This window comes from Delphinapterus leucas, chromosome X (assembly GCF_059928025.1).
Source record: "Delphinapterus leucas isolate spDelLeu-1000000601 "Yukka" chromosome X, BTC_Dleu_Yukka2, whole genome shotgun sequence".
Lineage (NCBI taxonomy): Eukaryota > Metazoa > Chordata > Mammalia > Artiodactyla > Monodontidae > Delphinapterus > Delphinapterus leucas.
Window position 1 is genome coordinate 39,182,601 of NC_143150.1, and position 15,587 is coordinate 39,198,187.

At 39.8% G+C, this 15,587-nt stretch overlaps 2 protein-coding genes across 8 annotated transcripts in view; one reads left to right on the forward strand and one right to left on the reverse strand.

The window, feature by feature from the left end:
• The window catches only part of ATG4A (autophagy related 4A cysteine peptidase), a 68,598-nt gene extending 61,278 nt beyond the window's left edge, over positions 1 to 7,320 (reverse strand). For 2 of the 4 annotated variants that reach the window (XM_089904192.1, XM_089904191.1), the window contains exons 1-3: positions 7,182 to 7,320; positions 4,504 to 4,677; positions 3,875 to 3,958 (exon numbers count right to left, since the gene is read on the reverse strand). In XM_089904192.1, coding sequence (XP_089760318.1) covers positions 3,875 to 3,958; positions 4,504 to 4,677; positions 7,182 to 7,203 — 280 coding nt within the window. In that variant the 5' untranslated portion in view covers positions 7,204 to 7,320. The remainder of the gene's footprint in view (positions 1 to 3,874; positions 3,959 to 4,503; positions 4,678 to 7,181) is intronic. The other 2 variants (XM_022556688.3, XM_089904193.1) reach the window with 2 other exon arrangements.
• On the forward strand, positions 4,749 to 15,256 carry PSMD10 (proteasome 26S subunit, non-ATPase 10). Of its 4 annotated transcripts, none has more exons than XR_016391295.1 (6): positions 4,749 to 4,928; positions 7,327 to 7,425; positions 8,459 to 8,605; positions 8,700 to 8,866; positions 11,093 to 13,223; positions 13,767 to 15,253. XR_016391295.1 is itself a non-coding variant. In XM_089904196.1 (5 exons), the coding sequence occupies exons 1-5, from the start codon at positions 4,815 to 4,817 to the stop codon at positions 11,244 to 11,246; spliced, it is 681 nt and encodes a 226-aa protein (XP_089760322.1). In that variant the 5' UTR covers positions 4,749 to 4,814; the 3' UTR covers positions 11,247 to 15,256. The 4 variants fall into 4 exon arrangements, 1 of the variants encoding a protein (XP_089760322.1); XR_016391296.1 differs by having other exon boundaries at positions 11,093 to 13,911; positions 14,732 to 15,252; XR_016391297.1 differs by having other exon boundaries at positions 14,732 to 15,247.
• Positions 15,257 to 15,587: the final 331 nt, after the last annotated feature.

Genomic DNA, 15,587 nt, shown 5'->3' on the forward strand with positions numbered 1-15,587 from the left:
CGTTACCTGAGGTTTGCATTTTTTTTTTTTGCTGTGCACGGGCCTCTCACTGTTGTGGCCTCTCCCGTTGCGGAGCACAGGCTCCGGACGCGCAGGCTCTGCGGGCCATGGCTCATGGGCCCAGCCGCTCCGCGGGATGTGGGATTCTCCCAGACCGGGGCACGAACCCGTGTCCCCTGCATCGGCAGGCGGACTCCCAACCACTGCGCCACCAGGGAAGCCCCTGAGGTTTGCATTTACACATAATTTCATCTTCAGCAATATTGAGCAGTATGTTGCAGTGGTTAAGTGCTAGGGCTTTGGGGTAGAATAACAGTGGATTTTAATTTTAGCTCCAACTTTTGCCAAATTGTGTGACCTCAGGCATGCTACTTCACTTCTCTGTGCCTGTATTCTCATTTTTTAAAAGGTGGAGACTGGAGGATAATGGTACCTCCCTCCTAGGGTTGTTGTGAAGGATTAAATGAGATAAGCCCAATACCTGACACATGTGATCAGTAAACGTTAGTTATTCTAAAGGCCAGAAGGTGAACTTGGCTTGTTCTAGGACCTAGACTCTATATGACCAGTAGTAAAGGGAATATGCAATTGTATGCACAGCAACGGAGTCAGTCCCTAACAGGGCCCCACTTTGACTCTTCTTGATAAACAGTAACCACATTGTTCCTCCATACTTGAGGACAGTGACAAAAGGGAAGACACCTTTGAAAGCTTTCAAAGAGTCAAAGAATACCTTACCTTTGGCCTTAAGGGACTCAGAATTGAAAGTTAACCATCCTGTCATATCAAATAAAATAAAAGCACAACACACAGTCTATAAAGGAAGATCACCCAAACAAGTCACTCAGTAGGAGAGGCACTTGGAGTTGTTTTTCCAGCTGTTTCTGACAATCAAATCCAATTTCTTGATGTATTATTATGGTGAAATGTTACTATACCCAATCCTGTGTGAATACCACACAACAGGCCTACTGTACCTATGTAATCAACTGGATAAATATTTATTGAACACCTGCTAAATACAGGACACTTTTACACACCAGCCATCAGCAAACTACATCTGGCAGGCCAAATTAGATCCACTATGTGTTTTTCTTATGGTAAGGAAGGTAGAAATGATTTTTACATTTTTTAACTGTTGTAAGAACTGCCTTCAACCACTACTACCAAACACCGAATGGCCCTGGAAATTAGCTTTTGCTCCAGACTTGATAATGTTTCTTAATTAATTCAACTTAAAATTACAAGGCAAAACAGCACTTATATGTGAAATTTACACTGCAGGAAAGTCATTTCAACAGCTAACATTGTTTGAATCATAAGTAATGTCAACATGCTTTATATGCATCCCATGCTGTCACAGGTCAAAACAACAAAATCACAGTGAGATACCACTTCGCACTCACTAGAATGGCTATAATAAAAAAGACATTAACAAGTGTTGGTAAAGATGTGGAGAAATTCTAACGCTCCTACATTGCTGGTGGGAAGGGAAATGGTGCAGCCACTTTGGTAAAGTCTGGCAGTTCCTCACAAAGTTAAACATAGAGCTACCATATGGCCTAGCAATTCCCCTCCTAGATACGTGCTAAGAGAAATGAAAACACATGTCTGCACAGAAACGTGTACGTGAATGTTTATGACGGCATTATTCATAATAACCAAAAGGCAGAAACCAACGAACTCATGAACAGATAAGTGAAATATGGTATAGCCAAACAATGGAATATTACTCAGCCATTAAAATGAATGAAGTATTGATATAAACTAAAATTTGGATAAATTTCAAAAACCTTATACTAGGTGAAAGAAGCCAGACACAAAAGATTACATACTGTATGATTCTATTTACATAAACTCCCCCAAAATGAAAATCCATAGAAACAAAAAATAAATTAGTGGTTGCCTAGGCCTGGGAGTGGAAATGGGGAGAGAGTGAAAACAGGCATGAGGTTTCTTTCTGGGGTAATGGAAATGTTTCAAATAAGAGTGTGGTGATGGTAACACAACTCTAAAATACTAATAACATTAAATTGTACAATTTTTAAAAGTGTACAACACCAAAAGCATGACCCATAAAAGAAAAAACCCAATAAATTAGATCTTGTCAAAACTTAAAACTTTTGCACTTCAAAAGACATCATTAAGAAAATGAAAAGACAAGCAACAGAGTGGGAGAAAATATCCACATATCATATCTACAGGGACTTGTATCCAGAATATATAAATAATTCTTACAACTCAATAATAAAAAGACAATAAAGATAATAACTCAATTTAAAAATGGAAAAGATGTATGAATGGTTAGTAAATAAATGAAAAGGCGCTCATCATCATTAGTCACTAAGGACGTACAAATTATAACTACAATAAGATATAATTTCACATCCATTCAGAATGGCTATATCAAAAAGACAATAACAAATGTTGGCAAGGACGTGGAGAAACAGAAACCCTCATACATTACTAGTGGCAATGCAAAACAGTGCTGCCGCTTTGGAAAATAGTTTTATAGCTTCTTACAAAGTTAAAGATAAATTTGCCATATCATGCAGTCATTCCACCCTTAGGTTCCTACCAAAGAGAAACGAAAACACCTGTCCACACAAAGACTCGCACGCTAATGTCCTTAGCAGCATTATTCATAATAGCCAAAAACTGGAAACAACCTACATGTGTAGCGAGTAGACAGACAAAATGTTTTATAGCCACATAATGGAATACTATTTGGCAATAAAAATTAATGAAGTACTGGTACATGCTACAATATGGATGAACCTCAAAAAATATTATGCTAAGTGAAAGAAGCCAGGCACAAAAGACCACTTCTTATTTGATTTAATTTAGATGAAATTCCCAGAATAGGCAAATTTATAGAGACAAAGTAGATCAGTGGTTACCTGGGGCTGGGAGTGGGAACGATGATTAACTGTAAATAAATGAGCATGAGGGATCTTTGGGGGGAAATGAAAATGTTCTGAAACTGATTATGATTATGGTTGCACCATTCAGTAAAGTTACTAAAAATATTTAACTATACTTAAAATGGGTGAATTTTATGATATGAAAACTATATCCCAATAAAGCTGTTAAAAATAGGAAAGGAAGAGTAGGGGAACCTGGGTGAGGGGTACACAGGAATTCTGCATTATCTTTGCAACTTTTCCATAAATCTAAAGCTATTCTGAAATTTAAAATGTATTTAAATAAAAAATAACAAGAATATGTTTGTGGATTCATACCTATCTGTGTGAAAAGACATTTACAAAGATGAAATGGGGGGCTTCCCTGGTGGCGCAGTGGTTGAGAGTCCGCCGGCCGATGCAGGGGACACGGGTTCGTGCCCTGGACCGGGAAGATCCCACATGCCGCGGACGCGGCTGGGCCCGTGAGCCATGGCCGCTGAGCCTGCGCGTCCGGAGCCTGTGCTCCGCAACGGGATAGGCCACAACAGGGAGAGGCCCGCAAAAAAAAAAAAAAAAAGATGAAATGGGTAAAATCTCATTACAGATCAGTATTAACAGATGAACATTTGAAATGATTTTGATGACAGGGAACACTATTAGCCCCAAATAAAATGTTATCCCCCCCCCAAAGAATTCCATTATTCTCATTAGTAGTCTCATATTACAAAAAAATGCTCAATTATTATTACTATACTTTGAATTTCATCAATAAATACTTGTTGAAATTTGTTTTCTCCCTTGTCATATAAGTACCTACAAATTATCCTCGATTTTGCCTTTTGGCCCCCAAAGCCTAAAATATTTACTATGTGGCTCTTTACGGAAAGGTTGCCAAGCTCTGTTCTACACCATAACAGGGTAAATATAAACATAGTCAGTTTCTTTCTTGAGTGTATTCTTATCGTTACCTGGTTTTGGTATGATGCCAGCCTGGATATGCCCTATAAAGGATAAGCCTTGCATCTCTTCTGCTATGGCACTATTTAGGAATCCTATAAATAGAAACACTATTAGTTTAATAGTTGTAGCAAAACTTCGATGTCACCGTTATTATCGTGATATTAAAGAGCCAACACCATGCCACAGTGTCAAGATGACCCTCATCAAGTTGTGATGTCACCACGCCATGGACTCCCCGAGATCTCTTAGATATCAAGTGGGTCCTATGGCATCACACCCTGCCTTTGGCATCACCCTGGCACATCACCTTACTACGGTGTCATATGATATCACTGTTGTGGCAGAATTCTGCCCTAATGCCACTCCGTCGAAACGTAAGAATAATTAACCCCTAGTTCTTTCCATTCCTTTGGCGGCGGGGGAGGATGGCCACAGGCACTGGTTCGAGCTCAGGAGGTAGTACTCAGCTGCTACCGTTTTCCCTTCCGCTTACCACTGCAGGTCAGGGCCCCCGTGGGACAGGACTTTCTGGCTCCCATAACTCTCTTGCCATGACCCCGCACCCACTTCGCGTCACCGACTCAATGCTCCAACAGCGACCACCCACCCCGGTTCTACACGAAGCCGCTCCCCGTACCTGACTCCATTCTCCAGCTGTCATCCTGGGCCAATTCCACCGGCCACTTGACTACGGCGGCCGCAAGGGACCCCGGGACTCGTAGTTCCGCGCTGCTAACGGCAGAGACGGAGACAGCGGCAAAGGCTCCTCCCCGCCCGGAACTGCGCTCAAACTGCAACTCCCAGAGGCGCCCTGCGATGGGAAAAGAAGCAAAGGAACGAGCGCGATTGGTCACTGGGGGAGCTCTAATGCCTCTTTTGATTGGCAGTCGGAGCTGGCGACGTGAGGCGGTCTTTGGTCAGGCTTCACCGAGATCCTGGGAAAGCGAAATGGAGGGGTGTGTGTCTAACCTAATGGTCTGCAACCTGGCCTACAGCGGGAAGCTGGAGGAGTTGAAGGAGAGGATCCTGGCCGATAAATCCCTGGCCACTAGGCCTGACCAGGTAAAGCAACGCTTGGGGCCTCTCCGCTGGCGGCGGCGGCGGCAGCGGCGGAGACCAACGTGGCTGCCCGGCCCAGCCCAACCCATGGGGAGGCCGGTTCCGGGAGGGCCAGATCCCCGCCCCTGCCGCCCCATCCTTACCCCAGGGTCACCTCAGGACTCGGGACCGGGCGGCCGGAGCTAGCCCCACAAACCGCCAGTGTTGTTTTTTGGCCCAGTACTTAGTCGCTGTATTTTGGATATTTCTAGAACGTTTGCGCGTTTCTCAGAAATGCCCAATCTTTGAGACATCCGTGAGAAGGGAAGTTTTTGGTTTTTGGAAGTGGGTTTGTTTGCTTTTATTAGTGACTATTCAACGGAACACGTGTAACTGAACGCCTCAGCTGGGAGCTGAGGATACTGTCGAATGGAAGGATCAGACGTTAATAGAATAATCCCAAATCATATGTCCGATTATAAATTGTGGTAAATACTCGGGAGAGAAGTTGACGTGGGGCTTTCAGAACATATCATGGAAGGACCTGATTTAATCTCGCTTAGAAAAGCCGAATGTTGTCGTAACTGAAGAGGCTTTGCAAAGGAGGGAAGATTGGCTGTATCTTGAAGGATGAGTGGGATTTCCCTGGGGGATGAAGGGGCATTCTAGGCAAAGGCAGAACAAAAGTGAGTGGACCTTGGGAAGTGTTTCTTTCTGCCCTCCTGCTCAAAAGACCCTCATGCTTTCACCCTGAGTTTCTAGAAAGATTCACGGTGCCCTCAGTAAGCCAGCATACATTTATAGATTGCCTCCTATTTGACAGGCACCGTGCTCAGCACTAGCAAGACAGTGTCACATAATTACAAATCTCCATTTTGTGTGTTTGGGAAGAGAATTAGAAGTTCAGAGACTTTTTTTCTGGAACTTCTCTTTATTGTTCAACCTGAAAATGCCTTTGTCTAGTTTACCTTCATTTTGCTCTGGTGATATTTAATACTTTAGATTTAATTTAACAATATTAAGATTTAATAATACTTCTAACCATTCTTCATCAAGTCAATGGCATGAAAAAGGGAGAAACTATTCAAGATCAAAAGACTTAAGAAACATAACAAACATTTGCAACTTATGGAGCTTGTATGGATCCTGATTGAAACAAGCCAACTGCAAAAAGGCATTTGGGGGACAGTTGGGGAAATCTGGGTATTTGATGTTATAAAGGAGTTAGTGTTAATTTTAATCAGTGTAATAGCTATGTAGTAAAGTATTTTTTAGATACTCAGATATTTAGGTATAAAAGGTCATAATATTTAAGATTTGTTTTTAAAAATCTTATCAAGGAGAAAAACAGATGAGGCAAGTATGGAAAAATAGTTATAAGATGTAGATGATAGGCATATGGATTATATTATGTTCCCTGTATTTTTATATGAGTTTGAAATTTTTGTAATAAAGTTTAAAATACCATTTTCTTTTACATAGGGCTAAGAAATATAGCAGTCACTGCAAAAAAAATAAAAGAGAGAGAGAGAGAGATTCCCTTTGAGAAACATGCCTAACTCCTAGCTTATTATTTTTTAAAGTAATGTTGCTCTCTAATTCTGTGTGTGGTATGTTTTTTGTTTGTTTGTTTGTTTTTGCGGTACACGGGCCTCTCACTGTTGTGGCCTCTCCCGTTGCGGAGCACAGGCTCCGGACGCGCAGGCTCAGCGGCCATGGCTCACGGGCCCAGCCGCTCCGCGGCATGTGGGATCTTCCCGGACCGGGGCATGAACCCGTGTCCCCTGCATCAGCAGGCGGACTCTCAACCACTGCACCACCAGGGAAGCCCTGGTATGTTTTTTAAATGGTTATAATCTCAACTAGTTTCATGAATATTTCTTTCCCACAAGATACATTTGTTCTTCCTAGAGCATCTAGAAAATTAAGAGCTGACGGGTTTGTGTCCCAACTTCACGATTTACTAGCTGTGCGACCTTAACAAGTTGCTCACCCTGAGGAGTCTGTAAAATGGGGATAATATCCACTGTATAGGATCATGGGGATTACAGGAGATGATGCAGGTAAAACTCTTAGCACAGTGCCTGACATAAAAGTATGTACATAATGGAAATAGCCAAAGCTGTATTTCTGCCGAAGTACTGAAATCAGTTTTTTGCTCTATTGCTTTCATGGCTCTAGTCTGCCCAGAATTACCTACTTTCATCAATGTATTCTCCTCATGTTACTAAAACCTTGGTCTCTCTTATGTAAGTAATATGGTTTAAGGTTACCTACCTGAGGATCCAGTGCTCTCCATTTCTTGTTCCCAAACCGTAGGTTTGCTGGCTCCAATATTAATTTTTTTTTCTGCTTTCTTGCCTTAGTGCTTCTGTTTTTCTTCAAGAATGTTGGTCTTATTGCTTCTCTTCTTCCCGTGTAGGACAGCAGAACTGCCTTGCATTGGGCATGCTCAGCCGGACATACAGAAATTGTTGAATTCTTGCTGCAACTTGGAGTGCCAGTGAATGATAAAGATGATGTGAGTACTAGGCAGAGTTGATAAATTCCCAGTTATCTTTAGACTCCAGACTGGTGTTTACTAAAGCCCGAGTATTAAGCTCACAAACAAATTTTAACCTTTATGACTAGGAAGTTACAGCATGGCCCCAGTGACCAAATACAGGACTGGTGGTTGCATTATTTCAGAATGTTCATTTTGCCACCCATAGCCTGTAATTTAAGGTAAACATGCAGATCAAGTCTTATTATGATGATCCCTAAGAGACTACAAATCCTTTTTATTATGTTGGAAATTGTTTTTGGTGAATATTGCCTGAATAATGAGGGCCTAGATATCTTTTTTTGTTATATAAAGATTTGGTGTAATGGTATTGGTTTTATTAGGATAAGACTTGTGAAGAATAAGGATGGAAATGTTTTTGTAGGCAGATTCCTTTTCGAGGATGCTCAATGAAATAATATTGATAATGGCAAAAAAGTAAAAACAGTTTAATGGAGGAACAGTTGAATACAGCATATATATACACCTAATGAAATAATACGCAACCAGGGGATTCCCTGGTGGTCCACTGGTTGGGAATCCGTGCTTTTGCTGCCGAGGGCACACGTTCAATCCCTGGTCAGGGAACTAAGATCCCGCAAGCCGCCCGGCGTGGCCAAAAAAAAAATAATGATAATGATAATAATATGCAACCAATAAAGTTATGATTCCAAAGAATGACATAGAAAATTTTTCACAACGTAATCATAAGTGGACATTGTGGAAAATGCACCTTACGGAACTTGATATCCTATTGGGGTATCCTTGATCCCAATCTTAAAACACATTAGAATTAGACTTATGTATTATTTCCATGTTGTGGGATTATGGGTGCTTTTCTTTTCTTTTATATATCTGGTTTCTAAATATCCTGCAGTGCTTAATGAGGGAAAGAGAAAGAATATTATTTTTTTAAACCATTTACACACAGCTCTGTAAACCCTGCCTAAATGTTAGCATTAATCCCTGTGCTTTTTCTCCCTGGTTTTTGTTCTGCCCACCTCTTTTACAGGCAGGTTGGTCTCCTCTTCATATTGCTGCTTCCGCTGGCCGGGATGAGATTGTAAAAGCTCTTCTGGGAAAAGGTGCTCAAGTGAATGCTGTCAATCAAAATGGCTGTACTCCCCTACATTATGCAGCTTCCAAAAACAGGCATGAGGTAGGGTTCCATTCCTAGGCTACTTCTTTTGAGTTCTAAACCTGTACGCAAACACCAATAGATCCCTGCATTGTTTTCTTCTCCATCTTCCCAGATTGCTGTCATGTTACTGGAAGGCGGGGCTAATCCAGATGCTAAGGACCATTATGAGGCTACAGCAATGCACCGGGCAGCAGCCAAGGGTAACTTGAAGATGATTCATATTCTTCTGTACTACAAAGCTTCCACAAACATCCAAGACACTGAGGGTAACACTCCTCTGTAAGTGACAAGTAGCAGTCATTTGTATTCTACCTGACATCAGCCCTCTTGCACTAATTCTTACACATCATTTCTTTTTTCAGTCTGCTTATAAATGTAATACATGTTTATGGCAAAAAAATTTGAAAGTACACAAAAGTATAAAGATAAAAATTCAAAATGCCTATCATTTTGCCACCCAGAAATAACCACTGATAACATTTTAATGTATTTCCTCCCTGTATTTTATATGCAAATGTACATACTTTACATATGCTTTTTTTATTGTAAAATTGGGACGATACTGTGTATATAGTTTTATATCTTGTTCTTTTCACCTCATAGTATATTGTGAGCATTTTCCAATGTGAATAAATATTTCTAAAATGTTTTTGAATGGCTATCCACAACTCCATTTTATGGATATGGCATAATTTAATGATTCCTCTATTACTGTATATTTAAGCTTTTTTGAGTTTTCCATTATTATAAATAATGCTACATTGACCAACTTTATACAAAAATCATTGGCCATACTGCTGATTATTATCTTAGTATAGAAGTTAGAAGTAGAATTGCTGGGTCAACAGATACACATAGTTTAAGACAATTGCTGTATATTCCGAGATTGCTTCCAGAGGAGTTGTATCATTGTACCCTCCCAATAGCAGTGTGAGAGTGCCTATTACCCCCTCACCAACACCAAAAATATCCTTGTCTTATAGGAAAAATGGTATTTCAGAGTTGTAATTTACATTTTTTATTATCAATGAAGCTAAACATTTTTTAATGGCTATGACTAATTATATTCCTTCTCTAAATTATAACATTTTGTGTCCCTTTCTCTGTTTCCTTTTGGAGAATTAATTTATTTTTACTGATTTTTTTATGTACCCTTGACTTGACATAGTACAAATATTAACCTTCTGCCATGTTGAAAATATTTTTCCCAGTTTGTCTTTTCATTTTGTTTATGATTTTTTTGAAATAACCGAAGATTTCAACTCTATACAGTCAAACCTATTAATCTTCCCTCATAACTAGAAAGTGCTTCCTCACCCTGAAATTAGTTAACTATTCACCTGTATTTTATTGTATTTTTTTTAAAACATTGCATTGATTTGGTTTGGTTATTGTTTTTCATTTAACTCAAATCCATCTGGAATTGATTTATGCTTGACCTGAAGCTGTCCTCTACCTTGATATTTTTTCTACAGTACTTGGCCACTATTCTTCCTTATCGAATGGTGACTTTTTTGAACCAGAAATTCTGTGAGTCTTCTTTTTAGTCCAAAGTAGGATTCAATTTTTTTAAAGTATTGTTTTCTTAACTCTTAGTTTTACAATTTTTTTCTGTAGTTCTGAGCGACTCTGTCTAGAAAAACATGCATATTCTATCCCTTTTCTCCAAATAAGAAAGGCAGGGTGGCCTGGAGGAAATTTAGGAGTCAGGCAGTATCGGGTCCTGAGCAGAGCCTACAATTAAGGAGTAGCTACATGCTGTTTACCCAATCCAAACTCAGCCACTTAAACAACTATATTAAATACTTGTATTAAGTAACTCAGAGAAGTTACTTAACTTTCCTGAGTCTAATTTCCTTATCTGTAATGTGAGGATAATAATTCCTTCCTCACTAGATTGTTGTGAAGGTTAAATAAAATAACATGTTAGTGTCTAATACCCTACCTGGTAAACGGTTAAGTGCCTGACAAGGTTTCCCCCTCACTTACTGCTCAGCCATGTCATCATAGGCAAAGACTAACCTCTGTCACAATTTCAACTGTAAAATAGTGATAATAGTACCTTGCTAACTTACAAGGTGTCTGTAACAATCAGATAATATAAAATTTTTTAAACTGCTTTTCCAAAATTTAAACCACACAAATTGCTGTTAGCAGGTTGTGTATGGAGGTTTTTCTAAGTTCTAGCCTGGAATTATTGCATGTGTTTGGTGTAAACCACTAATCTTCATAAAATAAGGACGTTATTCCTTAGGCCGGCATTTAGATCACTTCTGTTGTAGTAGGACCAGAATTGTGATTTATGATCTGGTATTATAAGACTATTCCAATGAATTTTAACTTATGAACAGTCTTCCCCATGAAAATCGATTTTCCTTTCCAGATTAAGTAACTTTCCGATATTACACTACCTAATAATATGCAGTTTAGACTACCTGTCAGGAAATCCTAACCATTACATAGAATTGCAAATGATTAATCCATCTTTGTGGTCCTTGATTTCAGACACTTAGCCTGTGATGAGGAGAGAGTGGAAGTAGCAAAACTGCTGGTGTCCCAAGGAGCAAGTATTTACATTGAGAATAAAGAAGAAAAGACACCCCTGCAAGCGGCCAAAGGTGGTCTGGGTTTAATACTCAAGAGAATGGTGGAAAGTTAAGCAGCTTGGATTTACTCTTACTTTGTATGTTTTGTGGTTGTCCCCTACTGTCCTAGAAACTAATGTACTTGTGCACAAGATGTCATCTATGAATTATGAAGTTGTTTCATCTTCCAAGTATTATAAACATGTTGACTATTGTTCCTGCTGAGGTATTTTTTTCTTAGCTTACAACTTGCTTTCCAGGCATTGACTAACAATAATAATAATTGAGATTGTTCTATTGTTGTATATTATTCTGTATTGAATCTTGGTTAACTTTGAGTCAGTGATTCTGTGGCTGTTGTGAGTCTTCAGCACCCTGCCATACACCCTCTGTCCCCCTCTGAGGCAGAACAACCCCAATAGCAGCAGGCCAATTGTTTTGCCAAATGTTTCTAGGTGAATTCTAGAATGTTCTTCCATACAGTTGAAACACATCGTAACTCGTTTTTCAAGCCCACTCAGAGGCCTATGCCAAATATTTCTGTTTTTTCCAACAGTATGGTTTAATTTGTTTTTGTTATAGGAGGAATACTTATATATTGTGAGGATGAAATTTTCAGTTCAGAGGGCAGGCATGCTATCCAAGTTTGGCATTCATAAACACTAAAATAATGAAAAATAATAGCCTGTGTACCAATGTATGTTTTTAATGATGAGCTATTTCCCTCCAAAATAAAGTGTATTGTTTTACACGGGCCTCTCACTGTTGTGGCCTCTCCCGTTGCGGAGCACAGGCTCCGGACGCGCAGGCTCAGCGGCCATGGCACACGAGCCCAGCTGCTCCGCAGCATGTGGGATCTTCCCGGACCGGGGCACGAACCCGTGTCCCCTGCATCGGCAGGCAGACTCAACCACTGCGCCACCAGGGAAGCCCAAGTTTATTGTTTTTATAAAGGAAGTTTTAAAGTACCTATATTAAGTCATCCTGTATTGAAAAGAATGTCAAGCTTGTTATCATGATGTGTAACAAAAATGTGTTTTGATTTGTATTTCAGAAACTAAAAAAATAAAATGTTGAGAGAATCTCCCAATTCTTTTTGCAAATCAGACACCCACTTAAGCCTTTAAATCCTTTATAAAGACAATTTCTTTATAAAGACAATTTCTGGGTAGCTCTGAAGTCAATAAAATCAGTGAAGCTTGACCTGCAGCTAAAATCTTTAAAAATAGTAATTTTCTGAATTGCTAATTAAATGTGGAGCAAAAGAAAATTAATAAGTGTAAACTTGATCTCAATTTAGGGAAACATTTTAAATGATTACTAGTCATAAAATCTAATGAACTCCAGGTGACTCTTCAAATTATTTTTTAATTTGAACTTTATGCTGCAACTATTGCTTGAAATAAGTAATCCAAGTGAGTCCACAAACTTCAATTAATTTGGGGTCAGAAACTTAATGACCAGTATCTAAAATGAGTTTTGTAAACGCAAACCGTGTTGTTGATATTCAGACCCTTTTACGTAAGTATTTTGAGTGCTGAGCTTTACGATTATTAATCAGGGAAGCATATTCTTATGGAACTAAACTTTGTTTATTGAATGCCAGGGATAGAACTAATGACAGGGAAAATAATTTCTTTCTAATGCTTTTTAGCATGATCAAAGAGTAAAGTTATATCTAATAGGGCCTGTTAGGGCTGAAGGTATTCATAAGTACTGAGTTTTATTGTCTGAGGTAATAGGCTTCGTGAATGCAAAAGAAAATTCATCTTAATTCTTTATAATACAGATGGAACCAGGCCTCAGGTAATTTGTAGGCTATTGGCATTTTAAATGAAGTGGCTTAACATTTCAATCATTGATTTGTGTAAACTAAGGATATTGATGGCCTCGGATATTGATCAGATTGTTACCTGTTCCCTGTAGGAAACCCAATAGAGATGAAGCTGATTCAAGTTCAGCAGGTTTTACAGTTACTTTCAAGATGAACTCAGGAAAGATGACAATTTTAATTGTAGAGCTTAACTGAGAATATAAGATGGAAGAAACAGGTAAATAGAAGAGTGGAGAAAATTACATTCTCAACTATCTGTTGGAGGGAATCCACAGTTTCAGTGAGGTTCTATGAGTGAGATTCAAGATAATTCTGCATTTTACTTTGTAATCTTTGACTTAACAACTTAACTGTATGACCCCAGTGTTTTGATTTCCCAATTTAACTATACCAACTACACTGAATTCATTACATGGCAGCGTCTTCTACTTTCTGTTGCCATATCCTTTTACACTATCAAACCCCCAAAACCTTCTGTTAGCAAGTTTGATATAGTGTGGGAGCTTTCCTTTTGGTGTATGACTAGCTTCACAGTTCTATTGACTGCCTAAAATTGAATGCAGAAATTTTTATGTTCATTTTTCTGGGAAGAGGGTTCAGTAACTTTCATGAGATTCTCAAAGGGATCTGTGACTTCCCAAAAGGTTAAGGATCCCTGGTTGAGAGAAAAAAGAATGCTGAATCAATTATCAGTAGACCTGGGTTCTACAAAAGTAGAGTACCACACTTTATAAATGTTTATATCCATTCTCCATTGCAGGCATTAAAACGGTAGAAATCATCTCCATTTTACAGATGAGCAGACACTGAGAGCTAGCACTACAGCCAACACTAAAATCTAGCTTTCCTGGATCCTGATCCATTTTCTTTCTGCCTCTACTCAAAAACAGTGGGCCAAATGGAAGGTACTGTGGCATTTTGATAATGACCCATTAGTTGTAACACCCCACCGACCAAACCCTGTGCTTTTTTTTAAATTCGTGGGTTTGGGGGATTTTTTTTGGTTTGTTTTCTGGTTTCCCAGAACCTTCATTATCATCTCCAAGTTTTTTGTTTTTAGACCAAAGCTTCAAAGACAAGTGGGATTGAGTCTTCATTGATTGGTTTGAACATTTTATGAGACCCTCTAACCTGTTTTACAGGTTAAAGGTTGTAAAACCACCTTTTATTACTAAAACTTGGGTTTGTTTCATTGAAATTAGTAGTTTGGTGCAGTTGAAGGAGCATTACACTGGGAATCAGAGAACTTGGGATCTAGTATTGACTTTGTAAAATCTTAGGCAGATCATTTTACCTCATTTTACCTCTCTTCACTCAGGGATTCTCCTCTGGAGATTGGGTGGGGTTCTATAGGAATGACCCAGCTTTTTAAACAACACCCCTTCCTGTCTCCCCCACCAAGAATATAATTCTGCATCATCTCCCACTTCCACCCCATCATTGTCAGGAGTGGGCCATTGTGTGCGTTACTACCCTCAGGTGCACTGAGATTGAAAAAGTTCGAGTACTATTGATCTCAAAGCTCCTTTCTAGTTCTTCTTACTGAAAGTTCATCAAACCTGAGTTACAGGCCAGTGTAAAAGCTGCAAATATTAACTTCTCAGCATACAGTATTGCGGGGAAAGTTCACTTGGTACTCTAAAGGACATGGGAGATCTCAAATGCATAATTTCTTGGTTGTTGGTCAAGAATTACTATGTTTTACTCCTTTTTTTTTTATCATAGATCACTATTATTTGGAGGCCCGCCACAGTGCCGTACAAATTCCAGCCTTCCCTTCAGTCAGCACACTACTGTTGATAATGACGTGCAAGAACTTGTCATAGTTAGTAAAGCTGTATATTACATGAAGACAAGAGCTAGCTCTGATTCTGCTCACCATTGTATCATCAGCCACAGTATCTGGTCCATAGTACCCATTCAGTAAGTGTCCAGTCGGTGACTGAATAAGCAGATGAACTTGGGGAGAATAAGGACCGACAGACAGCCCCAAAGCTGTTCCATTGACTTTAGCATATCCTAGTTGCTAAATGCTGAAACAAAGAGGTGAGAGAAGTTCCTGGAAGTCTTTTTGGGTGGTGAGTAGTGAATGGTTAAGAAGCCAAGGCTGGTTTGGGATATCGTTGGGACTACCTGTAAGGTCGGATCTTAACAAACGGCACCACGAAACAGACGAAAGCTTCAAGTGAGCTCTTATTAGGGAGCGCTCCCGGGCGAGGTTCACTGGTCCGAAAGGGGGCCAGAGAAGTCGCGACCGGGCGAGGGTTGGGCAAGATTTTATAGGGGAAGAAGGGAAAGGGGTGTGGTGAATCTGGGAGGGCGCAGGGTATTCCTTATTTGGTGGTCTTTTCGGGTATCCTGGGGGACCGTTCATCCCGCCCCTCGAAAGGCGGGAAGGCTGGGCTGGTTTCAAAGTCCCCAGGTCAGTTCCTGGAACTGGGTGGTCCGGAGAATTTCGTTCTGATGCAACCTGTGAATCTGACTGTGTTCCCCTGCCTCGGGCCAGTTGGCCTTACATCCTGACATTTTTGGTATAATGGGGCGGCGTTCTGATCTCTGGCTACTTCATGCTGAATGGGGG

Bases quoted from the DNA above. Each gene is read 5' to 3' on its own strand.
- PSMD10 (XM_089904196.1), top strand. From the start codon at position 4,815: ATGGAGGGGTGTGTGTCTAACCTAATGGTCTGCAACCTGGCCTACAGC. The intron at 4,929-7,326 runs GTAAAGCAACGC...CTTCCCGTGTAG, and splicing joins TGGCCACTAGGCCTGACCAG to GACAGCAGAACTGCCTTGCA. The intron at 8,867-11,092 runs GTAAGTGACAAG...CCTTGATTTCAG, and splicing joins ACTGAGGGTAACACTCCTCT to ACACTTAGCCTGTGATGAGG.